The following is a 20119-nucleotide window of genomic DNA, read 5'->3' as shown; positions in this document are numbered from 1 at the left end:
GTGCGTATGGGCGATGCAGCTCTGTGGGATAAGCAGTCGAGTTGAGGGTATAATTGCAGGATTAAAGGAACTTCTTTGCTGCGGCACGCACGCGTGCATCGAAGGTGGCGTTGTCAATCGGCGCATTGGCGTCCTGGAACGGGTTCATGGATACCTTGAGATACGCCTCCCACAGCTCGAGGAAGAAGCTCTTGATGCCGTCTTCGTGCTTGTGCTCGTGCAGCAGCACGAACTTGACGTCTGTCCATGTACAGCACAACTTGTCAGCAGATCTTCAGCTTTGACTCAATGCGTATGGGGGACACTTACTCCCGGGAACGACGAAGCAGCTCGTCGTGTACTCCTGAATCCGGTCGATGCTCTTCAAATATCTGTATGCGAAGCGATGTCAGTGTGCAATTCGCCAAACGAGGTGATCGACGATGGCTTACAGGTACGGGCTTGTGATGAGAGCGTCCTCGATGGTATCCAGCGCCGAGTGTGCGATCATCTGCAGCTCGTAGCGCTGCTTCCTTTTCGCCGCTGCTGCACTCTGGGCCTGTGCTGCTGCTGGCATCCCTGATGTCCCCGCCGTGGCGCTGCTGCCACCTGTCAGCGCCGAACCTGTCGTGGGAATGCGCGAGAGCAATCCACCGAACATGCCACTACCAGATACCGACTCGGCCGCACTCCCGCCCGCAGCGGCACCGGCATTGCTGCTCGTCGAAAAGATGCCGCTGCCCGTGGAGCTTGTCGAGGCGGTCTTGGGCGTGATCTCGGTCTCGTACAGCGGGTTATCGCGCGTGCCTATCAACGTGAGGTAGTACGACATGGTCAAGAATCCCGACGTAGCAAAGAACGACGAGCCGAGCAGAATAGATGGTGGAGAACGCACAAGCCCGCATCTGCCCAAGGAAAGCCTCGAAGTGTCCGTGCGAGCCGCCCCGGCTTAGTGGAAATCTCACATCCAGGAAAAATTGCGCCCCGCCTGAGCTCAAGAAGCGCACCTTCCTCAACCCGGACCACCACCAAAGATCAAGGCTGGGAGATCTGCACTGAATTGCGACGTCCGAGGCGGGCTGACGAGTACATAAATGAGTTGGACCGGGGAGCGAGACAGACACCGCCGTGAATGAAGGAAGAGACGTGAGGCCCGAAATGTGATTGAGAGTGGAGCGAACTTTAGATGGGGAAAGCGATTGCTGAGCAAAGGACAAGAGGTTTTCACTGCGTATCAGAACGCTGACCATGCGGAAAGGATGCGAATAAGAAGAATCGTGCGCAAAATCAGTAGTCATCGTGCTTGAGCGTGACCGACGAGAAGCCACTGAAGGGGTTGCTGACGACCGCATCGCCCTCTTCGTCGCCGACGTTCTTCTGGCCTGCGACCGCCTTGATGACAGCGGGCTTGGCGGCCTTGGTCTCGTTGCCTTGGTCGTCGAGGTTGAGGCTGCGAGACTCGCGCACGTTGCGGAAGTTGACCGCGTCGACGCCGTTGGAATAAGCAGGCACGATGGGCGGCGTCGAGTTGCGCAGCAGGCCCCACGAGATGTTGGAGAACCACTTGTGCTGCTTGACCTCGGAGGCGCCCGACTGGCTGCCCATGCGCTTGAGCTCGTCCTTGATGAGCAGCTTACGGATGAGCGACTTGCCGAACGACGAGATGGGCGTCGAGTCGGGGAACTGCACCTCGTTGCGCAGCACGTTGGAGAAGGTCTCGTTGCGTGTGCTGCCCTTGAAGGGGGTGGTGGCAAAGATCATCTCGTAGATGAGAATACCCAGCGTCCACCAATCGACGGCCGAGGTGTGGCCGCATCCCTTGATAACCTCGGGAGCGATGTACTCCTCGGTGCCGACGAACGAGTTGGTGCGCAGATCGGCGATGCAGCTCCTCGTGTCCACGAGCGGAGCGCTGCCGGGGGTGGCTTGTCGGATCATGGCAGGAGCGCCGCCGCGCTGGGTGGCCCGCGCGGAAAGGTCAAAGTCGGAAAGCATGACGTGGCCGCTCTGGTGGAGCAGGATGTTTTCGGGCTTGAGATCGCGGTAGATGAAGCCCATGAGATGGAGGTATTCCAACGCAGCGATGACCTCGGCGGCGTAGAATTTGGCGTCCTCCTCCGGCAGGCACTTGCCCGGACGGGTCTGAAGCGCACGGAAGAATTCGCCGCCCATGCAGTACTCCATGCAGAGGTAGAGGTAGTCCTCGGACTGGAAGGAGTGGTAGAGGGTGACGATGAAAGGGTGGTTGGAGGCGGCGAGGATCTCTTGCTCTGCCATGACGCGCTTGATCTTGTTGCGCTTGATCATCTCCTTTTTGGAGAGGACCTTCATGGCGAAGAGCTTGTCGGTCTTTTTCTCGCGGACGAGGTAGACCTTGCCGACGTCGCCCTTGCCGAGCATCTTGACCTTGCTGAAGCTGTTGGGGCCGACCTCGACCTCTTTGACCTTGATGCTGTTGCTGGAGTAGGTGCGTCGGAAGCTGCCGGGCCCACGGTTGACGCCCGTGCTGCCGGCGAGGGCGGCGAGGTTGGCGGAGCTGCTGGGGGGCGGGAGCTGCGATTTCTTGTCCTTGCCGTTGGAGCTCTTGGAGCGGCCGGAGCCGGGGAAGGCGATGCGGCCGGACTTGGGGGTGGAGGAACCCTTTGCGCTGACGGACCTGCCCTTTTCAAAGTCCTTGTAGCTGAAGGAGGTGGCGTTGCTGTCCATGCGGACGGGCGAGTTGGTGAAGTAGGTGGGGTTGGATGAGTCCGTGTTGGCTGCGCCGCCTTCGGAGGCAAACTGACCATGCTGGGCGCCCGAGGCGTCTGGGGAGAGGTAGCCGTTCTTGGTGGAAGCGGCTGCATCGCCGCCCTTTGCAGAGGCGTGTTGGCCGTTCTTGAAGAGCTTGTTGGCGTCCGGCGCACTGGAGACGCGCCTCATGAGGCGGGAGGCGAAGCCCTGGTGGTTTGCTTCGTTGTCGCTGATGTCGGCGGGTGGCTGCAGCTTGCCGGAAGCTGAGGCGACCATTGCGTCGCCGATGGAACCGGAGGCGTTGCGATCTTCGGACGAGTAGCTGTCGTTGGAAAAGGAGCTGGGATCGGTGACGACGGTGCTTCCGTTCATGGGCTGGAAGGAAGAGGAGCCGGCGATCTGGTGGTGTTCAAAGTAATCTTGGTTCCTGTTGTTGCCGGACTCGGTGGAGTCGGTGTGCCAGCTGCGGTCGTGTGCGCCGTGGTTGGGGGTAGTGCTGCCGCTGGCCTTTCTGCCGATGGAGCCGAACTTGAACATCTGCTTCCACTTTTTGTCCTTGGTCGCACCGTTGGACTGATGCGGGGTGGTGGAGGAGTGGTAGGGACGAGAGGAGTAGGGAGCTGGGGATTCGCCGATGCCGGAGCTTTGCATGCGAGCGGCATGGGAAGGGGTGTTGGAGCCGCTGGCGAAGCTGGAGGTGGATTGGTTGGGAGGGGTGGCGTAGGCGGAGCCGGTGTCGTGTACGGGTGTGGTCGAGATGGAATTCATGGCTGATGATGCAACGATGGATGGCATCGCGACTGTAGAGGTAGGAACGGAAGGTGTGGACGTCGCGGATGTGCGTACGTCGAATGAAGCCGAGCGACAGCTGGAGGGGACGACCGAGTACGTGCGTGCGTGCGTAGCGCTTGCTCTCAGCGAAGGCGGTAGGATGTGGAACGGCGTGCGAGTCGAAGCAGGGAGCACGAGCAAGGGTGGCCTTTTAAGACAGAGTCTGTCCAGTCGAATCGGGGCCCGTTCGGCGCTTGCAGGGTAATTGCAGCTCAGTCGGCCAAGATCACGATGAAGTGATGAAAGAGACGGATGGTTCGTGCGGCCGTCGTTATTGATCGCGAGTAGGTGAAGAGGAGGGCACGGGGGAAAGATCGAGGTCCGCGAGCGAGCGAGCGAGCGAGTTTGGGAAGGAAGAGCGAGGTGCGACGGTGGGGAGCCAAGGAAGCACGAGCGTGCGGGATGGCGGGGAAGATGGGCGACGAGTTAGAGTAGGTGGGGGGAGCAGACAGCCAGACAGCCGCCAAGTGTGCGAGCGGTGATGGGTGCGCGACACTCAGCTCGATTGCCGAAGCACAGCGAGAGACAGTGTGCGAGTGAGTGAGTGAGTGGCTGGCTGGCTGGTGTGCGCTGTGCGCTCTGCAGTGTGCTGTGGGCGAGTGGGATTGCGTCGCTGTGACAAGCGGGGCTGCAGGCAGCTGCGCGTCTGCTCGTGCTGGCGCGGTTCAGGGCTGCAGAGCCAGAGCCAAAGCCAGCCGGCCATTGCCAGCCAGCGTCAGCCAGGGGGGCGCTTGAGCGTGCGAAATCCGAAAAGGCGTGCCAAAATCCGTGCGGATGCACCGGAGCCACCGAAAAATCCCAGCCAATTTCCTCGCTCGTTCGCTGCTTCGACTGCAGCTTAGGGACGGGCGGCGGGCGGCTCACCCAATTCGGCCAACCACTGCGTCCCCTCAGCACACGCGCGCGGGGCAAGCCGAAATTTTCTGGCAGCCCAACTACAGAAATTCTTTTTCTTTTCCGACACAGGGCGGCCTTCTGTCGGTGATTCGCAATTCAAAGCCATTCGCACGGCTGCTTCATCAGACACCGCAGCTCAGTCTTTCAACCTATCCGACCTTGCCTGCACTCGCATGGCCGCGATTGGGTCATAGCTGAAGAGTTCCGGGGCTTCAATACAGTTCATCCAATGCTGCGCTGGAAGCTTCGTGCACAGGACGAGCAGCAGTTTACGCCGGCGTCGGTCGCGGTTGTCACCGCTTGGCTTCGAATTCGGGCTGCGCTCGACTCGTCTGCGAAGCGAGCCGGTCCACCGAAATTTGGGGGGCTTTCTCTCTCCTCGCAGGGCTGCATGGGGCCCGACAGCCACGCTGCAGCGCTGCTCGCTCGGCCCACTCCTACAGTCTCTGGTCAAATTGGCCAGGGCAGCCCAAGACGTGCTGCAATCTGCCGCCCTGAGGTTCCTGAGTGGCATAGCGATCCGTGCCAATGTCGTCCGGCAGCCTGATCGCCGTGCCACGCTCTTTGACCCCTTCTTTCGGATTGACTGCCGATCGCTGCCGTCAGAGCTCTGGAAGCGATGTCCTAGCGCCGGCTTCCTGCCAGATCGCTGCCATCGGTTATCGGGCTGCCTCGATGGCCATCGCTACATCCAGCCACGGCGGGCTTCAAGCCGATCTGCACACTCTTTTGTCCATGCGCAGCGCACATGCCACTCGCTCGCTTCCTTTGCCCCGTCCACGCCAGCATGCTATCCGCCACGCGAGCCTCAAATGCAAAGCCGATGTCGTGCGAGTGAACCGGAGCCCAATCTTCATCGTCCGCTTCAGCGCAAAAGCGGATCATGAGTCAACTGACATGGCCGTCTAGCTTGCTTCTACCACCTATGAGTACGAGTTGCAAGTACGTTGCGGCGAGAACCAGGTCGGGGGTATAATACAAAGGACGCTGGGCGTATGAGCGAGCTTCAGACGCTTGAGAGATCATGAGCCAGCGATGCGGTCCGAGTCGAGCTGCGCAAGCCGCCTAGCGCACTCGCTCGAACGAGCTGGAGCGACCGAGGATCACCACAGAAAAGTCCATGATCTGCCATCCCACCATGGTGCAAAGGAAAGTCCGATCGTCAGCGTCAATGCATGAGATTCGTCTTCGCTCTGTTCGTGCGGCTGCTGCTTACCCATTCGCCCGCTTCCAGGTAGATGCGCATCAAGTTGCGAAGATCCTTGTTCGGCATCCGAGACACCGCTGGCGTCAAGCCCGTGCTGCGCTTGATCCCGGACAGCGCCACGCTCACCAGCATGGCATCGAAGAGCAGATGAAAGATGCGTCCAAACATGATGCCTGATCGTGTCTTGTTTGAAGAGATTCGCAACGAACGGCCGAGGTGGTGACGAGGTGACCAAGACGACGACGGCTTGCGTGGGTGGGAAGCTGATCTGAGATTGCGGAGGCCCAAACGCAGGGTTCAAGTGCCAGCCTCCTCGTCCCGCATCGCCGCCCAAATTTTCGGCGCGCGCGCGCCCCTACGCACGCGACCCTCCACGCACCTCATCCCGGCTGCTGCTGCTGCTGCACTTTGATCGCTTCGCCTTGGCCGACCGACCCGGCAGCGGCCCCCTCTGCCTAACCTATTGTCCGCAGCAGCCCACTTCCAGAGCCACCTCTCCGACAATCGCATCTGCTCCAGAGCAACACCGCTGCGTTGTGCTGACCACTCGCTTCCAGGACCCGCAAGCAACAAGCTCGCCGAACCAGGATTCGAGTCTTGCCGTCGCCGCCCTGTCGATTTTCGCTGTCCCCCCAACCAGATGCATCCCGCAAGCGCCGGCACAATACCTCGAGACCTCAAAGATCAACTTTCGAGCCGCTCCAGAATGCTGCGGATCTCATCAGGGGCACAGTGTGACTCACTAACAGTCACTTGATTTCGCTGGCATGGATCCAGTGTGATGAATTTGGTGGGACTCAATGCCCACTTCTGCCTGTGATGACTGATCAGGGAACATACTGTCTAGATAGGATTGTCACGTGATCGGTTGGGAGCGCTTTAATTGGCTGGATCTCAAGGAGCAAGCTGAGCCTGACTGAGTTGTTGTCAGATGTAATGACTGGCTAGAGGGCTTTGTGGAGCAGTGAGAAAATTTCCCTTTGCAGCTCCCAATCTCAGGCAGTGAGTCTGACCTGCAAGTTCAACTCTCAGGCCAAGGAGCAGAACCTATATCTAGGCCAGCTTTCTGAAGGCAACCTCCCAAACTTTTCCCCCCTTTTTCCACCCTCCTTCAACCTCCCTCCTTCATCCCCTCCTCTGACTTTTCGAATTCCTGAATTTTGCCCCCTTCTTTCTGTTACATTTTCTCAACTCAGCATTGAGACGCGTCTGCGATTTTGCTCCACTTCTTTACGCGCCTCCTCGCCTGTCTCGGCAAGCTTCCGCTCCGCCGCCGCCGCCGCCGCGTCGCGAAACAAGCTTCTCCTCGCCGTCTCGCAACGCGCAAAGGCCGCATCGCTTTCAAACACTCGACGTCTGCGCCTGGTCATCAGCGACGACTTCATCGTCGAGCGGATATCGCATCCCTCGTCAACAGACATCCTTCCAGACGCTGTGCGTCTATCGTCGGGGCATCCAGCCACAATGCCGCCTGTCAAGCCCGAGGAACGTAAGTACACCAAGCAACACTCGAGTGACGCTCTCTTCGCGCGCTTTACTGACTCTTGGTCTCATCCTCTCTCTTTCTTGTATCACACTTCTCTCCGGATCGTCACACCCCACCCGCTTCCGCTCCTCTCGACACACCGTCCGCTTGCGCATCTCTCGACACCCTTAAACGCATCCGCTCCCGCACTTGCGCCTCACCATGCTACTATCAACTCGTTCGCCGACATCTGTGGAACATCCGCTTGCCACTCGCGCATGCCTGCTACTTTCATGCTGTTGCCTGGCTAACCACCATCCCCGACGCTCATCTTCTCTCTCTGTACATATCCGACATGCGGCGCCTCTTGTCATTTCGCAACCCCACAGGCGACGAGTTCGACGAGCTCTTCGACCATGCGGGCGACCTCACCTCGGACTCGGCCCCTAGCGACAACGATGAAGAGTATACCGGCAATGCCTCTACATCCCGCGCAGCTAGGAGGAAGAAGGGCTCTTCCAAGATCCTCGAGTTAGGCCATATCCTCAAAGCCCCGCGCGCGGCTCAGTTCTCCACAAGCACGATCTACAACATGATCAAAGAGGACATCGTCGACCTCGAACCCGAATACCAGCGAGGCGTAGTCTGGCCCGCGGACAAGCAGTCGGCGGTGATTGAGTCAATCATGCGCCACTATTACGTCCCGCCAATCCTCCTCTCCGTGCAGAAGGAGGAGGAAGCCGGAGGCGACCTCACCTACGTCTGCATCGACGGCAAGCAACGTGTGTCTTCGATCTGCAACTTTCGAGACAACAAGATCCCCGTCAGGGAGCCCTCCACCGGCCGCAAGTTCTGGTACAAGGAGGACCTCGAAACAGGCAAGACGCCCGCGCTCACGCCCGCACAGCGTCGCAAGTTCGACAATGAGCAGCTCACCATTGTCGAGTTTGACGACCTCTCGGAGGAGACCGAGCGCGACATGTTCAGCCGTGTCCAGATGGGTGTGACGCTCTCGTCGGCCGAGAAGCTCGGTGCGCATCTGGGCGCCTGGCCGGACTTCATCCGCCAGATGGTCAAGCGCTTCATCGACCCTACACCTTCGCTCATTCACGACGATGCGGGCAACACCATGCTGCTGGTCAACCGCGGCAAGGACTATCTCTTCATGGCGCAGATCGCTCTGCTCATCCTCCACGCCAAGCAGTCGCAGTACGTGCCTTCGGCTCATACCATCGACACGTTCCTCAAGCAGAATGCCGATTCCAAGCCTTCGCCCAGCATCCGTGCCAACATGCAGCGCACGCTCGAGCGGTACGTGGCGCTGGCCAACCACGAGCGCTACGGCGCATGCATCAAGCCCGAGATCAAGCTTAACCGTCTGGGTCGTCCCGTCTCCAAGCCGCTCTCGCCCGCCGAGTTTGTCTACATTGCGTTCCTCATCTACAAGTTCCCTGACGCGACTGTGTCGCAGCTCTTCCGACTCGTGCAGGGATTGAAGCAGGAGGTGCGATCCAAGTTCAAGGACGTGCTGTTCAACTCGAACGTGGCCAGCGTCATGCGCCAGTACATCAACCACGCCACTGCCACGCCGGATGCAGAGTCGATTGCGGCTTCGCAGGCGTCCGGTTCGAGCCCACGCAGACGTCCTCGTGACGCGGCGGCTGACGACGACGACGATGCCGATATGCCACTGGCTTCCCGCCGCCGCCTCAATGGAGGTCTCGACGTCAACCCTGACGCAGGCCTCTTCCGCGGCGTCAGCCAGGACTCGCCCTCCCGCAACCCTCTCAGCAACATGTCGCCCGCTCCCGCCCGACACTAAGCCATCTAATCGCTCCATGGGATCCGCTTCAAGCGCAACCGGCCATCATCTTGTACCATTACTCGTATTCCTCGACGCCGTCATACTCGCATCGCCCATTCATCACCGTCAATGCACCATTTTTACCCACGCAAGCGCAGAAAGATCTCGTGAGAAAAAAGGTTGGATTGTCCATGCAAAAGAAGCAAATGCTGGGCCTTGATGTGCCAGCAGCGATGCATCGAACCGCATTGCTGGCTACACCAAGCAGGCCCGATGAAAAAAGTATTATGCTACAGGACCATAGGATGAAACGATGTAAGTGAAAGCGTAGAGAGATAGCAGCGACAAAGATTTTGTAAGACGCCGTCAAGAGCCTCTTCGGTGTCGGAGGCGAGGCATCGGCACGCAAATTTTGGGACGGGCCCCGCTTATGAGCAAGCTTTGCCCGTCATTGATGAGGAGGGGGCTTTGACCGATCGTTCAGTTCTCGCCGTTGCGGACGGCCAGTCGGCGACCGTAGTCCTGGTCGTCGCGCAGGCTCACAGCCGAGCCGGCCTCATGCGCTCTCATGTCGATGCGGCCGTCGGTCTCGTTGCTGCTGCTGCTCGGGTCGGCGAAGATGTTGCCGCCTCCCTGAGCTGGCGGGGCGTGCGCAGCGTACATCTCCGACTCGAGCGGCGGCGAGGCACCGGGTGCCCAGTTGAGCTGGGGCGCGCCGGTGTTGCTGTAGCCGTGACCGCCGCTGCCGGCGCCGTACGGGTCGTCGTGTGCGCTCTGGCTGTATCCGTTGTCGTGGCCCATGGAGCCCATGCCGGCGTAAGCGCCCTCGTTGCTCATTCCAGTGGGAACGCTGTCGTAGTAGTGCGATCCATCGGTGCCTGCGGCGTAGTATCCGGCAGCACCGCCGGCGGCAGCACCCGCGGCCATGGGGCCGTAAGCGCCCATGCCCGCGTAACCTGGAGCCGTTCCGCCCGACAGGTGGCTGGGCTCGTATCCCTCGTTGGAGTGGCCGTAGTTGTTGTAGTACTGCTGCATCATGGCGTTCGAGGCACCGTATGCTCCGGCACCTGCAGCAGCGCCACCAAGAGCGGTGGCGCCCGTGCCGTAGCTGGGGTCTTCGATCATTTCCGGGTCGTCGTCGTCGAAGGGCGTCCTGGTAATAGCCGCAGCGGCCGAGGCGGCGGCAACGACGTCGGCATCCATCTTCTGCGCCTTGCGACGCTTCCACAGCATGTAGAAGATGCCGGCGACGATGGCGGCGCACACCAGACCCACCACGGCGAAGGTGCCGCCGACTGCGCCCGAGTTGCTGAAGAAGCCGGACGAGCCACCGTTGTTGCTGCTGTTGCCGCTCAGCTGGCCGTTGGCGGTGGTGACGGCATAGGCGGTCGAGGTCGACGTCTGACCATTAGGCAGGGTGATGGTTGTCAGAGAGGTCTGAGTGGTGATCACCGATGGCGTGAGGGATGTTGAAGTCGAGACGGCAGATTCACTGCTTGGCGAAGGATCAGGCCGAGAGGAGGATGGGGATGGTGGTGCAGAAGACGATGATGTTGACGAGATGGGCGATGAGGTAGAAGAGGTCAGAACGGCTGAGCTGGACGATGATCTGCAAGCAGTGCGAACAAGGCATGTCGAGGAGTACGGCGTGTCCAGGGACAGTCACGAGGCCCGCACCGTCGGCGGTATACAAAGAGTGAGATGATCAACATCGCGCCCCCTCACGACAAGGAGGAAGGCCAAGCAAGCCTGACAAAGGAGAGGGCGGGGGAGTATGCAAGGGCGTGGGAACGACGGGCAAGTGATGCTGATCTGGAAGCTGCCCGTGGTGCGTCGCCGTGCGCGTGGATGCAATCATCACTGCGCTCACACCCCGGGACTTGCCGACATGTGTGGAAGTGTGGGGCGATGTGCTTGTTTCTTCAATCGTACTTACGTCGAGGTGGGTGTTGCGCTTGTGGACGAGGTTGTCGGTTCGGTGCTCGTGGACGAGGTTGTGGGTTCGGACGACGAGCTCGTTGTCGTACTTGAGGGCGTGCTTGAAGTGGACGAGCTTGTCGGGGTGGTGGTGCTCGAGCTGCTGCTCGGAGTAGTGGAGGACGACGAGGACTGGAGAAAGTGGACAGAAGGCGGAAGAGGGTCAGCTCGAGCTTCTAGGGATGAATGGAGGCAACGCGGCCGGTGACAGGCAGGAAAGCCGGCGAGACAGCTAGACAGAAGCAGGATCCGCATCCATCGAGCTCGACGAGCATCGATCGGCCCAAAGCCGACGAGCTTGTGGCCGTCTGCATCTGACCTTGTTTCCGCCTAAGCTTGCAGGCAGGGGCCATGCTGATGCGAGGACGAGTCACGGAGCTTACAGTGGGGATGGGCCGAGAGGTGCTCGACGAAGATGTCGGCGCATCGGTCGTGGTCGAACTTACGGTGCTCGAAGTCGAGGTTGAGGACGACGACCTAGAGGAAATCAGACGCAAGTAGGAATGAAGACAGGACCAGTGTCAGTTACGACGATCCGATGATTGTCGCAGTGGCGACGGGCGACGAGAATACGCCAAGTGAACTTACGAGGTCGACCTGGTAGTGGAGGAGGAGTCTGTTGTGCGGGTGACGGTGATGGTTTCTGAGGACGAGGGAGGAGTCGTTGCGAATGATGACGAAGCGTTCGTACCAATCGAGTCGGATGACGAGACAGGGTCGGAAGCAGATGTTGGTGCTGGGTCAGCCATTGTTGCGGTGGTGAGAGGGGAGGAAGAGGTGGCAGAGCGAGTGGAAGGTGTTGAGGCCTGTCCTGAAGCCGTCAAAGACGTCGATGAAGACGATGTGCTGGTCGAGGACAGGCCAGCGCTTGATCGTGTGTTCGAGCTCACGTTTGAGACGACGGGCGGTCAAACGCCAGCCACGAACAACGTCGACGATGAAGGGGTGGGGGAGGATGATGGAGGGGTGGCGAAGATGAAGGGAGGGAAAAAGTGGCGGCTTGACACAAAATCGCCGGAGGGACAATGTGGAAAGCGGATAAGGATGATAGCGAAGGATGGAAGGGGGAAGGGAGGCGAAGGAACGGGGGAGGGGAGCAAGCGAGGAGTGGCGGTCCGTATGATACTCACGAGTGGAGCCATCCGGGTTGAGGATCGTAGACAGGAGGGAGCCGAGAGGGTCAATAATGCCCGCTGCAGGTTCAGATCACAGTGCAGGGAAGGGCGTTGGGCGGAAATTTTGAGGGGCACATGCCAAAAGTCCAGGGTAAAAAAATAGGACAAGGCAGTGCCGACCAATTGGGACGGCAGCACCCAAAATCGAGCCGCAGGTGCATCAAAGGTTTGGGCAGCGTTGCCAGAATTCAGGAACGCATCGGAAGGATGCGAAGGCAAACAAGCCGATCGAAGCCAGTTCCGAGCGCGCGCACACGAGAGCGGGAGCGCGGAACAGCGACAAAAGGCGGGGGCCGACAAGAGGGACGTCGGAGGAACATGCAAGGAATAGAAAGGCGAGAGAATCGTCGTCTTTTGTCAACATTGCTTGTTCGGTGCTCAGGCTCGGTGGAGATCAAGCCTAGGACGGTGTCTTCGAACCCGAAGCGACAGCCAAGCTGCCATCCTTCGACCTCGTTTGCACACCGCCTGCGAACCCTCTTTGTGGCCCAAGTGGTCTTTAGCCGGCGACTGTATTAGCTATCGAGGAATGATACTGTCGCCCAGATGCGAAGCGTCGAGTCGAGCCCAAGAGGCCCATGAACAGCTGGCCCACCATGTCTTTCGCGGAACATATGACCGATGACGACGGACAGACTAGCAGGACTGATGATCATGACGGCTCAGCTTCACTTGCATGAGCTGAGTTGCGACTCTTTGCGATCGCGAGAGCTGGCTTTGATCGGCGTCAGCCTGCACGCTCGTTCATGCGAGGCAGTATGATCGCAGAAGGACACGGGCACCTGAGATGCTGTGGGACGCTCGCAGAAGCGCTGCATCTCTCGACGTGGATCTGGCGCCGAGCGGATCATTCACACGGAACGCTGGGCCAAAATCGGATCACCTCCTCGGCGAGGGCCGACGGTTGACCGATGCCAGTAGGAGTCGTGGACGAATCGCCGGCTAGACAAGAGAGGGACAGGGATCCGCGGTGCGTTGCTTCCTTAGTGCGGCTGTGCGGCTGCACATGATGCCAAGGAAGCGAGCGCCAGGCTGCGAAGAGGAAGTGTGCGACTTACCCATGTTGACTTGGTCGGGCGCTCCGATTAGCGCGGCGCGAGGCGAAAGGCGTAAGATGCGAGGTGCGAGGTCGAGTTGCCGGTGAGGCTGATGAGCACGAGGGCGGGCGGCAAGTGAGAGGCCGAAGTTGCTGATAGGGAGAAGGGAGGATGTGACGGCGGCAACGCAGTCAAGGATGAAGCAGGTGGCGTGATGAAGCAACACGGGAGTCGGCGGCAACGGCTCTTGGCGGCGTGGGGCGAGAAGCCGAAAAGAGGGGATGTTCCTGATCGGGACGGAAGGGATGAGTGAGGAGGGTAAGAAGAGCGTGTGATTTTGAAAAGATCACGCTAATCAGGGTGGGAAGGCGGTCTAGACAAATGGACAGGGTAAGCGGAAGATGCGATGTCCGTTGCGATGATGGAGGGTGGGAAAGATCAGATTCGGCACGGTCTGACCATATGGACGGGTGTGCCGCGACTGCTGTTGGCCAGGTGGAAAACAAACTAGCAACGGCGGCAGCAGCAGCTGGGCGGAGGGCGGGCGAAGGGCGGTACAGCTGCACCTCTGCCGTGCAGCTGATGGCTTGCAGATGTGCGGTGGGCCAAGAAATTGCAACCAAAAAAAGGCACGGCAACGTGTTTGCGACTCGATCGCGAGGTTGGTCGGCAATTCCGAGGCGGTCGAGCCTTGAGGGGCCCTAATTTCGCCGCGCGAATGCACCTCTTCGCAATGGAGCGTCAGCCTGCATGCCCAGGTGACCGCCTGCGCTGACTAGCAACAAAGCGAGCCCCCCTCGAGATCGCGCAACCAGCGGAGTCTCGAAGCCGCCAAACAACACACCCTCCCCTGCGAGGGTCCAGGCGAGGTCCGCGGCGGCGGCTCGTTCTGAAACTCGCAAACATCACCTTGGCCTTCCGTCTTGGCTTCCGTTCACGTCGGTCAGGTTTGGCTTCGATGGAGAAGCCGGATAAGCGAGCACCGAGGAATTCCGCAGACGCATGACCGTTTCCACACGCAGGCCCCATCGCCAAATGTAGGCCAACGCAAGGCTCCTGCACCCTCGAATGATTCTCACCAAAAAAAGAAAAAACGGGACTCGCCGATATGCAAGCTTTCGGCTGATCCGATCAGGCCGCTCATCTCACGGCATCGCCCAGGAGCAGCTTCAAATCGGACCTGACCCCGATCTCCACCATGATCCTTTGCCTATCGGCGCAAACTAGCTTGTGCTCTTTGACGAGAGACGACAAAACGATGCGGTCCAAGGCCATTACAAGTTTCATTGAGCTTATTATAAGATTGTCAGCGGTAGGTGGCTCCCAGGCGAGCACGCAGATGCTGGCCGCCGGTGAGCTCGGCGACGTCGGCAACCCCCTTGGCAGCGCAACGGCTCTGGAATTCGTGCTGGTCCATCATCTTTCCTTTGAACCTCTCGCGCACCGTCTCCGGAATCGGGAGCGGGACGAGGCGTGCGTCTTCGTCTGGCTGGCAAAAGTAAGCGATCGAGAAGCGCGAGCCGCTCTCGCTCTCGCTGCGCGGAAGAACGACGCGATGCTGCGTCGAGCGGAAGAGTCCCGCGCTCCAGAACTCCATGGCGTCGCCGACATTGACCACGATGCAGCCCTTTTGTGGGGGAATGTCGACCCACTCGCCCGGCTGCATCTCTACCTGAAGCCCACCCACGTCTTTCTGGAAGAGCAGCGTGCAGGAGCCGTAGTCCGAATGAGAACCAGCGCGGATGCTCATGGAGCTCTTGGATGCGTCGCTCGTGCAAACGCCTGTGGGAGGATAGTGGATCAGACGCAGTCGATCGTGCTCGCCGTGATGCGCGTCGACAAAGTACTGCGGCGGAAGATCGATCGCCTCGGCGAATCCGGTCAACACCGCCTCGCTGATCCGTTTGCAGTTCTCGATAAATCCGGCCACTGCTTGCCGCCGTGCCAACAGCGATGGAGGCAGACGCTGCGATGGTGGCCGGTATCTCTCCTCGACTGGTGTGGAGCCTCCCTCGGCCCTCGCCAGGCCCGCAAGGTAGAACGACTCCTTCAGATCGCCTTCCGACTTGCTGTTCGGGTCGAGACTCTCCTGCTTCAATGGCGTGTACCCCGTATTGTTGACCCGGTCCTGGCACGCAAGCTTCTCCGCCTCCTTTTCCTCGAGAAACAGCTCGGTGCTACATCGGAAGAGAGCATCGATTTCGTCCTGGCTGATGCCGTGGTCGCAGAGGTAAAAGAATCCGGTCTTGACCACCGCATCGAGGATCTGCGCGCCCAGAGCCGGTACGCCTTCTCCCGCACCGAGCGAGATGATCGGGATGGGCGCCGTGCCAGACATCTTGCTTGATGGCGGCAGGATTCGTCCAGTATTGAAGCGAGGATGGCCTGAGCTTGAGGGTCGACGTCGGATGTGCAATGAAGTTCCGGACCAGGACCCTGACCGAGAAAATCCATTGGACGATAAAGCTCGTCGGCAACTGGACCGGCCTAAAACGCGGCCTCAAGCGCTCGCGCGAAGAATCAGCGCAACCAAGACTCGAAAGCTCACGGGACCCCGCAGGCGCAACACCCTTTTCCCCACGCCGTGCACTGAACTTCAACAACGAGTCACTACCTCACACAGCAACTACATCATCATCTACACCATCGTCTCTACAAGCATCTCACATTTCGCTGGAGCCATGTCGAATCGGCCTCACGTGGTAGTATTGGGCGCGGGGGTCCTTGGACTCACCGACGCATTCGAGCTGCGCGAGCGCGGCTATAAAATCACTATCCTCGCCCGCGATCTTCCGCAAGACACATTCGCGCAGACCTTCGCAAGCCCCTGGGCCGGTGCCAACTGGTGCTCCTTCGCCACGCTCGAGGACAAGGCCAACCAACGCCGGGATGCAATCACCTTTCAAAAATGGCTCGAGCTGCACCGTCAACTGCCACCCGAAGTAATGGCCATGGTCGACTTTACCGACATCAGCCCTACCAAGCGCGAAGCCAAGGACGTTTGGTTCAGCAGTCTTGTTCCTGACTTTTCGGTGCTTCCCAACGGTGACGGTACGGGAGCACACGCGATCAAGTACAAGTCGTTCACCATCAGTGTGCCCCTCTACACGCGATGGCTTGTTTCGGAGCTCACAGCAACAACGCCCCAGCTCATGAACGCAGCACGTGCGGGGCCACCGGTTGACATTCGTCGGTGCTCGACAATGCAGTCCCTCGCAGCGGTACGATCGCTCATTCCAGACTGCACGCTCGTGGTCAACGCAACCGGTGTGGGTGCAGGTGATCTTGCCGATGTGCGCGATTCCAACGTCTACCCCATCCGTGGCCAAACGGTACTCGTCAAAGTACCCTCGTTCAAAGCGCCAAGTATGGGTGCACGCTGCGTGATGAAGCTCGGCAGTCCGGCAAACTATGTGATCCCACGCGCGAGGTCCGGCGAAGTGATCCTCGGAGGCTCGTTCGACATCCGTCAGTCCTCGACCACACCCGATAGGGAGTTGGCCGAGACGATCATGCGCGAGTGCGCCAAACTCGTCCCCGAAATCGTCCCGCCGGGCAAGACGTGGCGCGACATCCCCGTCATCTCCCACAACGTCGGCCTCAGACCAGCTAGAGAAGGCGGAGTGAGGGTCGAGCTGGAAGTGCTGAAGAACGACGCGAAGCCACTCACGGTGGTGCATTCGTACGGTATCGGTCCGGCAGGATACCAGGCTTCGTTTGGGATCGCTAAAGAGGTCGCAGACCTCATCGATGCACATGCTCAACAGGTCAGGCCCCACCTTTGATGTCGTAGAAATGCAAATCGTCACCAAACATGCTCCCAGCTGGCGTGCCTGTTCGATGCATGAGTCTTGAGGAGCACCACCAGCAAAGGTCGATGACGATGGCCTCAGCGCCACATGGACATGTCTCTGCAACGCGCACCCTTGGCACCGATGCTGAGATTCTTGCTTTCCGCATGCTTACGGATCGCAGACATACAGCTCCTGCGTCTCAGACCGCACTTACAAGCAAAGCAAACAATCATACCCATGAACATAAGACAGCGGCGACTACCAGTGACAAGTGTACGGGAAAAAAGGGAAGAGGGAGTGGAAGCAGGGATGGTCCGTGTCACAACAATCGAGTCGCTGCAGAGTAGCTGAAGGCTTCACGCAGCCTTGCGCGTCTTGGCCTCTGCAGCAGTGGCGGCGGCCGTGGAGGTGGCGAGCTGCAGACTGTCGAGGCGGTTGCTGAGGGCCTTGTTCTCGAGGTAGTCGCGACGTCCACGTGCAGGTGTATACGCGCCGCTGCTCATCGCACCGCCCGCGGTAGCCGAGCTGCCACTCGTCGACCGAGCTCCAAAGCCGCCGATGCGCGGACTGGCAGCCGCACTGGTGCTCGCGGACCGCGACATGCCCGTTCCGCCGCCCAGCTGCTGCATAATCGACGGCTGCGATGTAAACGCATCGTACTGAGGTCCCGCGCTTGCATCCGCATGGCCGTAAGCTTGCGCATGCGGCTGTGCATGGAAGATGCCATGCTGCTGCTCGTCGCGCTCGGCCGCATGACGTACGACACCCTGAAGATCCATCACCTCGCCCTTGTTCTCGTTGAGGATGTCGGCGTACGAAAAGAACGACAGCCTGCGCTTGTCCGCCGAGGGCGAAGGCGATCCGGAAGCCAGCGCCTGGAAGAGCGACTCGCCCGTGTTGAAGACGCCAAGCCCACTGCCGCTGGCGGGCAGGCCGAGCGTGCCAGGCGCAGCAGCGCGGTTGGCACCTGCAGCCGCGCCCATGCCTGGATGGTGCAGAGGCTGTCGGATGGTCGAGCCTGCGGCACTGCGACTGCGATCGACGACGGGACTGCTGGAGCCCGAGATGGCAGGCGGTGCGGGCGACCTGGGCACGTACGGACTGGCGGCCTGCTCTGCATCGTGAGCGGCCAGAACGTCTGCGATGGTGTCGAGGCTGTGATCGAGGGTGGCGACCTCGGTGCCCGAGATGATGGCGCCGTCGATGCTCACGCTCGACGTAGCTGGACGGCCGGCATCGGCGCCGGCAGCAAGCGAGGGAAGCGCCATGGCCGAGAGGTTGGGCGAGCTGGAGCGGTAGGGATTAGGGAGGGGCAGCGAGGGGAACGCAGTTGCGGTAGGCATGGGAGAGCTTGCGCCGACGGATGGGGTGAGGGGCGAGATAGCCTGCGCTTGCGAGACCGCAGCGACCAGAGAGACGGGTGGCATGGCGGGCGCTGGAGAGGGCGAGGCGCGGGATCGTACGGGGCTGCCACCGTCGGCCATGTCGACCATACGAGTGGCCTGAGGCGATCGCGAGCGCAGAGAGGTGGCACCGCTTTCAATGTCGGAACCGGGGCGTCGAGGCGCGCCAACCGTGCGCCTTGCGATGGCTTCCTCGGTAGTGACGCCGCGGGGGCCGAGCTTTTCGGCGATTTGTGCTGCCATGGAGCCGGGCGGCGCGTCGATGGGGCCGGATGCCGAGAGGGGAGGCGAGGGGGAGGAAGCGAACCCAAGCGAAGGCGAACTGGCACCCGAGTGGACCGAGAGTGCGGCGGAGCTGAGAGCGAGCGGGGGAGCGGGGTTTTGGGGCGCCACGACCTCGATCTCGGCGTCGTCCTCAATGATGGCCTCGACGGCATCGTCGAGGACGCTGGGGATGGCGACGTCGGTGGCCTCCTGTGCGGTCATGATGTGGGAGGCATCGCGGTGCTCGATGTCGCGCTCGAAAATGCTGGGCGAGCGAGGAGTGTGGGGAGTGTGCGAGGGCTGATGGTCAGGATGATGCCATGCGCCTGGGTGTGCGGGAGCAGTGAGGTTGGGCGGCGATGTGCCGGCGGGGGAAGCGGTGCCGTGGAGGCGGCTTCGAGCGGGTGAGCGGAAGCCGCTGGCGTTGTGCAAGTATGCGGTGGAGGCGTCGGCCGAGGCGGGCAGCTGCTGTTGCTGATGTTGGTGCAGGCTGTGAGCTAGATGGCTGGGAGTGACGCCCGCGCCGATGATTGGGTTTGCGCGCTCGGAAGCGGGCGAGGCGAGATGGGATGAAGGCGATGCGGCGGATCGAAGGCTGTGCGGTGCAGCCGGGGTGCGAGTTGGCGAAGTCGGGTGGGGCGAAACAGGTGCCGAGCCGAAGAGAAGAGCCGTGGAGGCTGGGGTCGAAGCGGGCGCTGGGTCTGGAGCGGGAGGATGCGCAAAGAGGCGCGAGATGCTGGATGCTTCCGCTGGGTCCGAGGGGAGGCCGTTGGCAGCGGGAAGAGCGCCCATGGCAGCCGCTGCAGTGACTGCATCCATCATGGAGGTGGGCGAATTGACAGCATGGGCTGGATGGCAGTCCGATGTGGATGCGTTGGTCGCGTGCGAATGAGTCAAGTCATGAGACGAAGGAGAGGGGCGAGTTGCCGGGAGCGGCGCGTCGACAATGATGGGCTCGGGCAGAGCGGGCGAAGCGGACATTGTGGAGTTGGAGGAAAGGAGTGTGGTGGAACAAAACTGTGCAAGCAAGGGGGGCTGGAATGGATGCTGGTAAAAGGGATGAAGGTCAAGCGTGGCGCTTATGAGGACTCTTGTTTCATCGAGCCCGAGTGGGGAGCATGGGGTGCATAGCAGAGCAGAGCGGTTGGCTGTGCTCTTGCGACGATTCGGCGATCGGGGTGGCTGGTTGAAGGAGAAGGAGGAGACGTATTGTAGCTTGGATGGATGCGTAGGATGGTGGAGGATGGTGGGATGGGGCGAACAAAGTGGGGAAGTGTGTTGGCTAGCAGGCTGTATGCACGCACCTGAGCAGGAACGAGGCATTTGGCGCCTGCCTGTGCCCCACTGTGCACACGCAGCCTGGCCAAGCGCGTCTGGGTCGGTGTGAAATGCAAAAGCTTGCCGAGTCGAGTCGGGTTGGTGCGTGCGGTCGGCAGACACTGGGCGCTCGACCCTCCTTTTTTTTCGAGGACCCCGGGTGGAGCAGCAAGCCGCGCGGCAGCACAGCCTGGACATGCGAGCCAGCCAGCGGGGAGCTTTATTTTTCAGCGCTGCTG

General features: G+C 60.5%; 7 protein-coding genes across 7 annotated transcripts; 2 read left to right on the top strand and 5 right to left on the bottom strand.

The window, feature by feature from the left end:
• Nucleotides 1-61: 61 nt before the first annotated feature.
• Nucleotides 62-811, bottom strand: PAN0_015c5084 (sedlin; the record flags this gene model as incomplete). Its single annotated transcript, XM_014799394.1, has 3 exons — nucleotides 62-240; nucleotides 310-371; nucleotides 432-811. The coding sequence occupies 3 exons, from the start codon at nucleotides 809-811 to the stop codon at nucleotides 62-64; spliced, it is 621 nt and encodes a 206-aa protein (XP_014654880.1).
• Nucleotides 812-1266: 455 nt separating this feature from the next.
• On the bottom strand, nucleotides 1267-3504 carry PAN0_015c5083 (pkinase-domain-containing protein; the record flags this gene model as incomplete). The annotated part of the gene is made up of 1 exon (XM_014799393.1): nucleotides 1267-3504. One exon carries the CDS (start codon nucleotides 3502-3504, stop codon nucleotides 1267-1269), a length of 2238 nt encoding a protein of 745 aa, XP_014654879.1.
• Nucleotides 3505-4666: 1162 nt separating this feature from the next.
• On the top strand, nucleotides 4667-8931 carry PAN0_015d5082 (uncharacterized protein; the record flags this gene model as incomplete). Its single annotated transcript, XM_014799392.1, has 8 exons — nucleotides 4667-4936; nucleotides 5044-5271; nucleotides 5347-5379; nucleotides 5676-5735; nucleotides 5953-6376; nucleotides 6593-6608; nucleotides 6841-7133; nucleotides 7499-8931. The coding sequence occupies 8 exons, from the start codon at nucleotides 4667-4669 to the stop codon at nucleotides 8929-8931; spliced, it is 2757 nt and encodes a 918-aa protein (XP_014654878.1).
• A 462-nt stretch (nucleotides 8932-9393) lies between these two features.
• PAN0_015c5081 (uncharacterized protein) lies at nucleotides 9394-11639 on the bottom strand (the record flags this gene model as incomplete). Its single annotated transcript, XM_014799391.1, has 4 exons — nucleotides 9394-10522; nucleotides 10850-11022; nucleotides 11274-11367; nucleotides 11479-11639. 4 exons carry the CDS (start codon nucleotides 11637-11639, stop codon nucleotides 9394-9396), a joined length of 1557 nt encoding a protein of 518 aa, XP_014654877.1.
• Nucleotides 11640-14408: 2769 nt separating this feature from the next.
• PAN0_015c5080 (aminocyclopropanecarboxylate oxidase protein) lies at nucleotides 14409-15440 on the bottom strand (the record flags this gene model as incomplete). The annotated part of the gene is made up of 1 exon (XM_014799390.1): nucleotides 14409-15440. One exon carries the CDS (start codon nucleotides 15438-15440, stop codon nucleotides 14409-14411), a length of 1032 nt encoding a protein of 343 aa, XP_014654876.1.
• Nucleotides 15441-15510: 70 nt separating this feature from the next.
• Nucleotides 15511-16887, top strand: PAN0_015d5079 (nucleotide-binding domain-containing protein; the record flags this gene model as incomplete). Its single annotated transcript, XM_014799389.1, has 1 exon — nucleotides 15511-16887. The coding sequence occupies one exon, from the start codon at nucleotides 15511-15513 to the stop codon at nucleotides 16885-16887; it is 1377 nt and encodes a 458-aa protein (XP_014654875.1).
• A 365-nt stretch (nucleotides 16888-17252) lies between these two features.
• On the bottom strand, nucleotides 17253-19544 carry PAN0_015c5078 (uncharacterized protein; the record flags this gene model as incomplete). Its single annotated transcript, XM_014799388.1, has 1 exon — nucleotides 17253-19544. The coding sequence occupies one exon, from the start codon at nucleotides 19542-19544 to the stop codon at nucleotides 17253-17255; it is 2292 nt and encodes a 763-aa protein (XP_014654874.1).
• Nucleotides 19545-20119: the final 575 nt, after the last annotated feature.

This window comes from Moesziomyces antarcticus (genome assembly GCF_000747765.1).
Source record: "Moesziomyces antarcticus DNA, scaffold: scaffold_v10015, strain JCM 10317, whole genome shotgun sequence".
Taxonomy (NCBI): domain Eukaryota; kingdom Fungi; phylum Basidiomycota; class Ustilaginomycetes; order Ustilaginales; family Ustilaginaceae; genus Moesziomyces; species Moesziomyces antarcticus.
The sequence above is the reverse complement of the archived record's forward strand: the minus strand, read 5'-3'. Positions and strand labels throughout refer to the sequence as shown.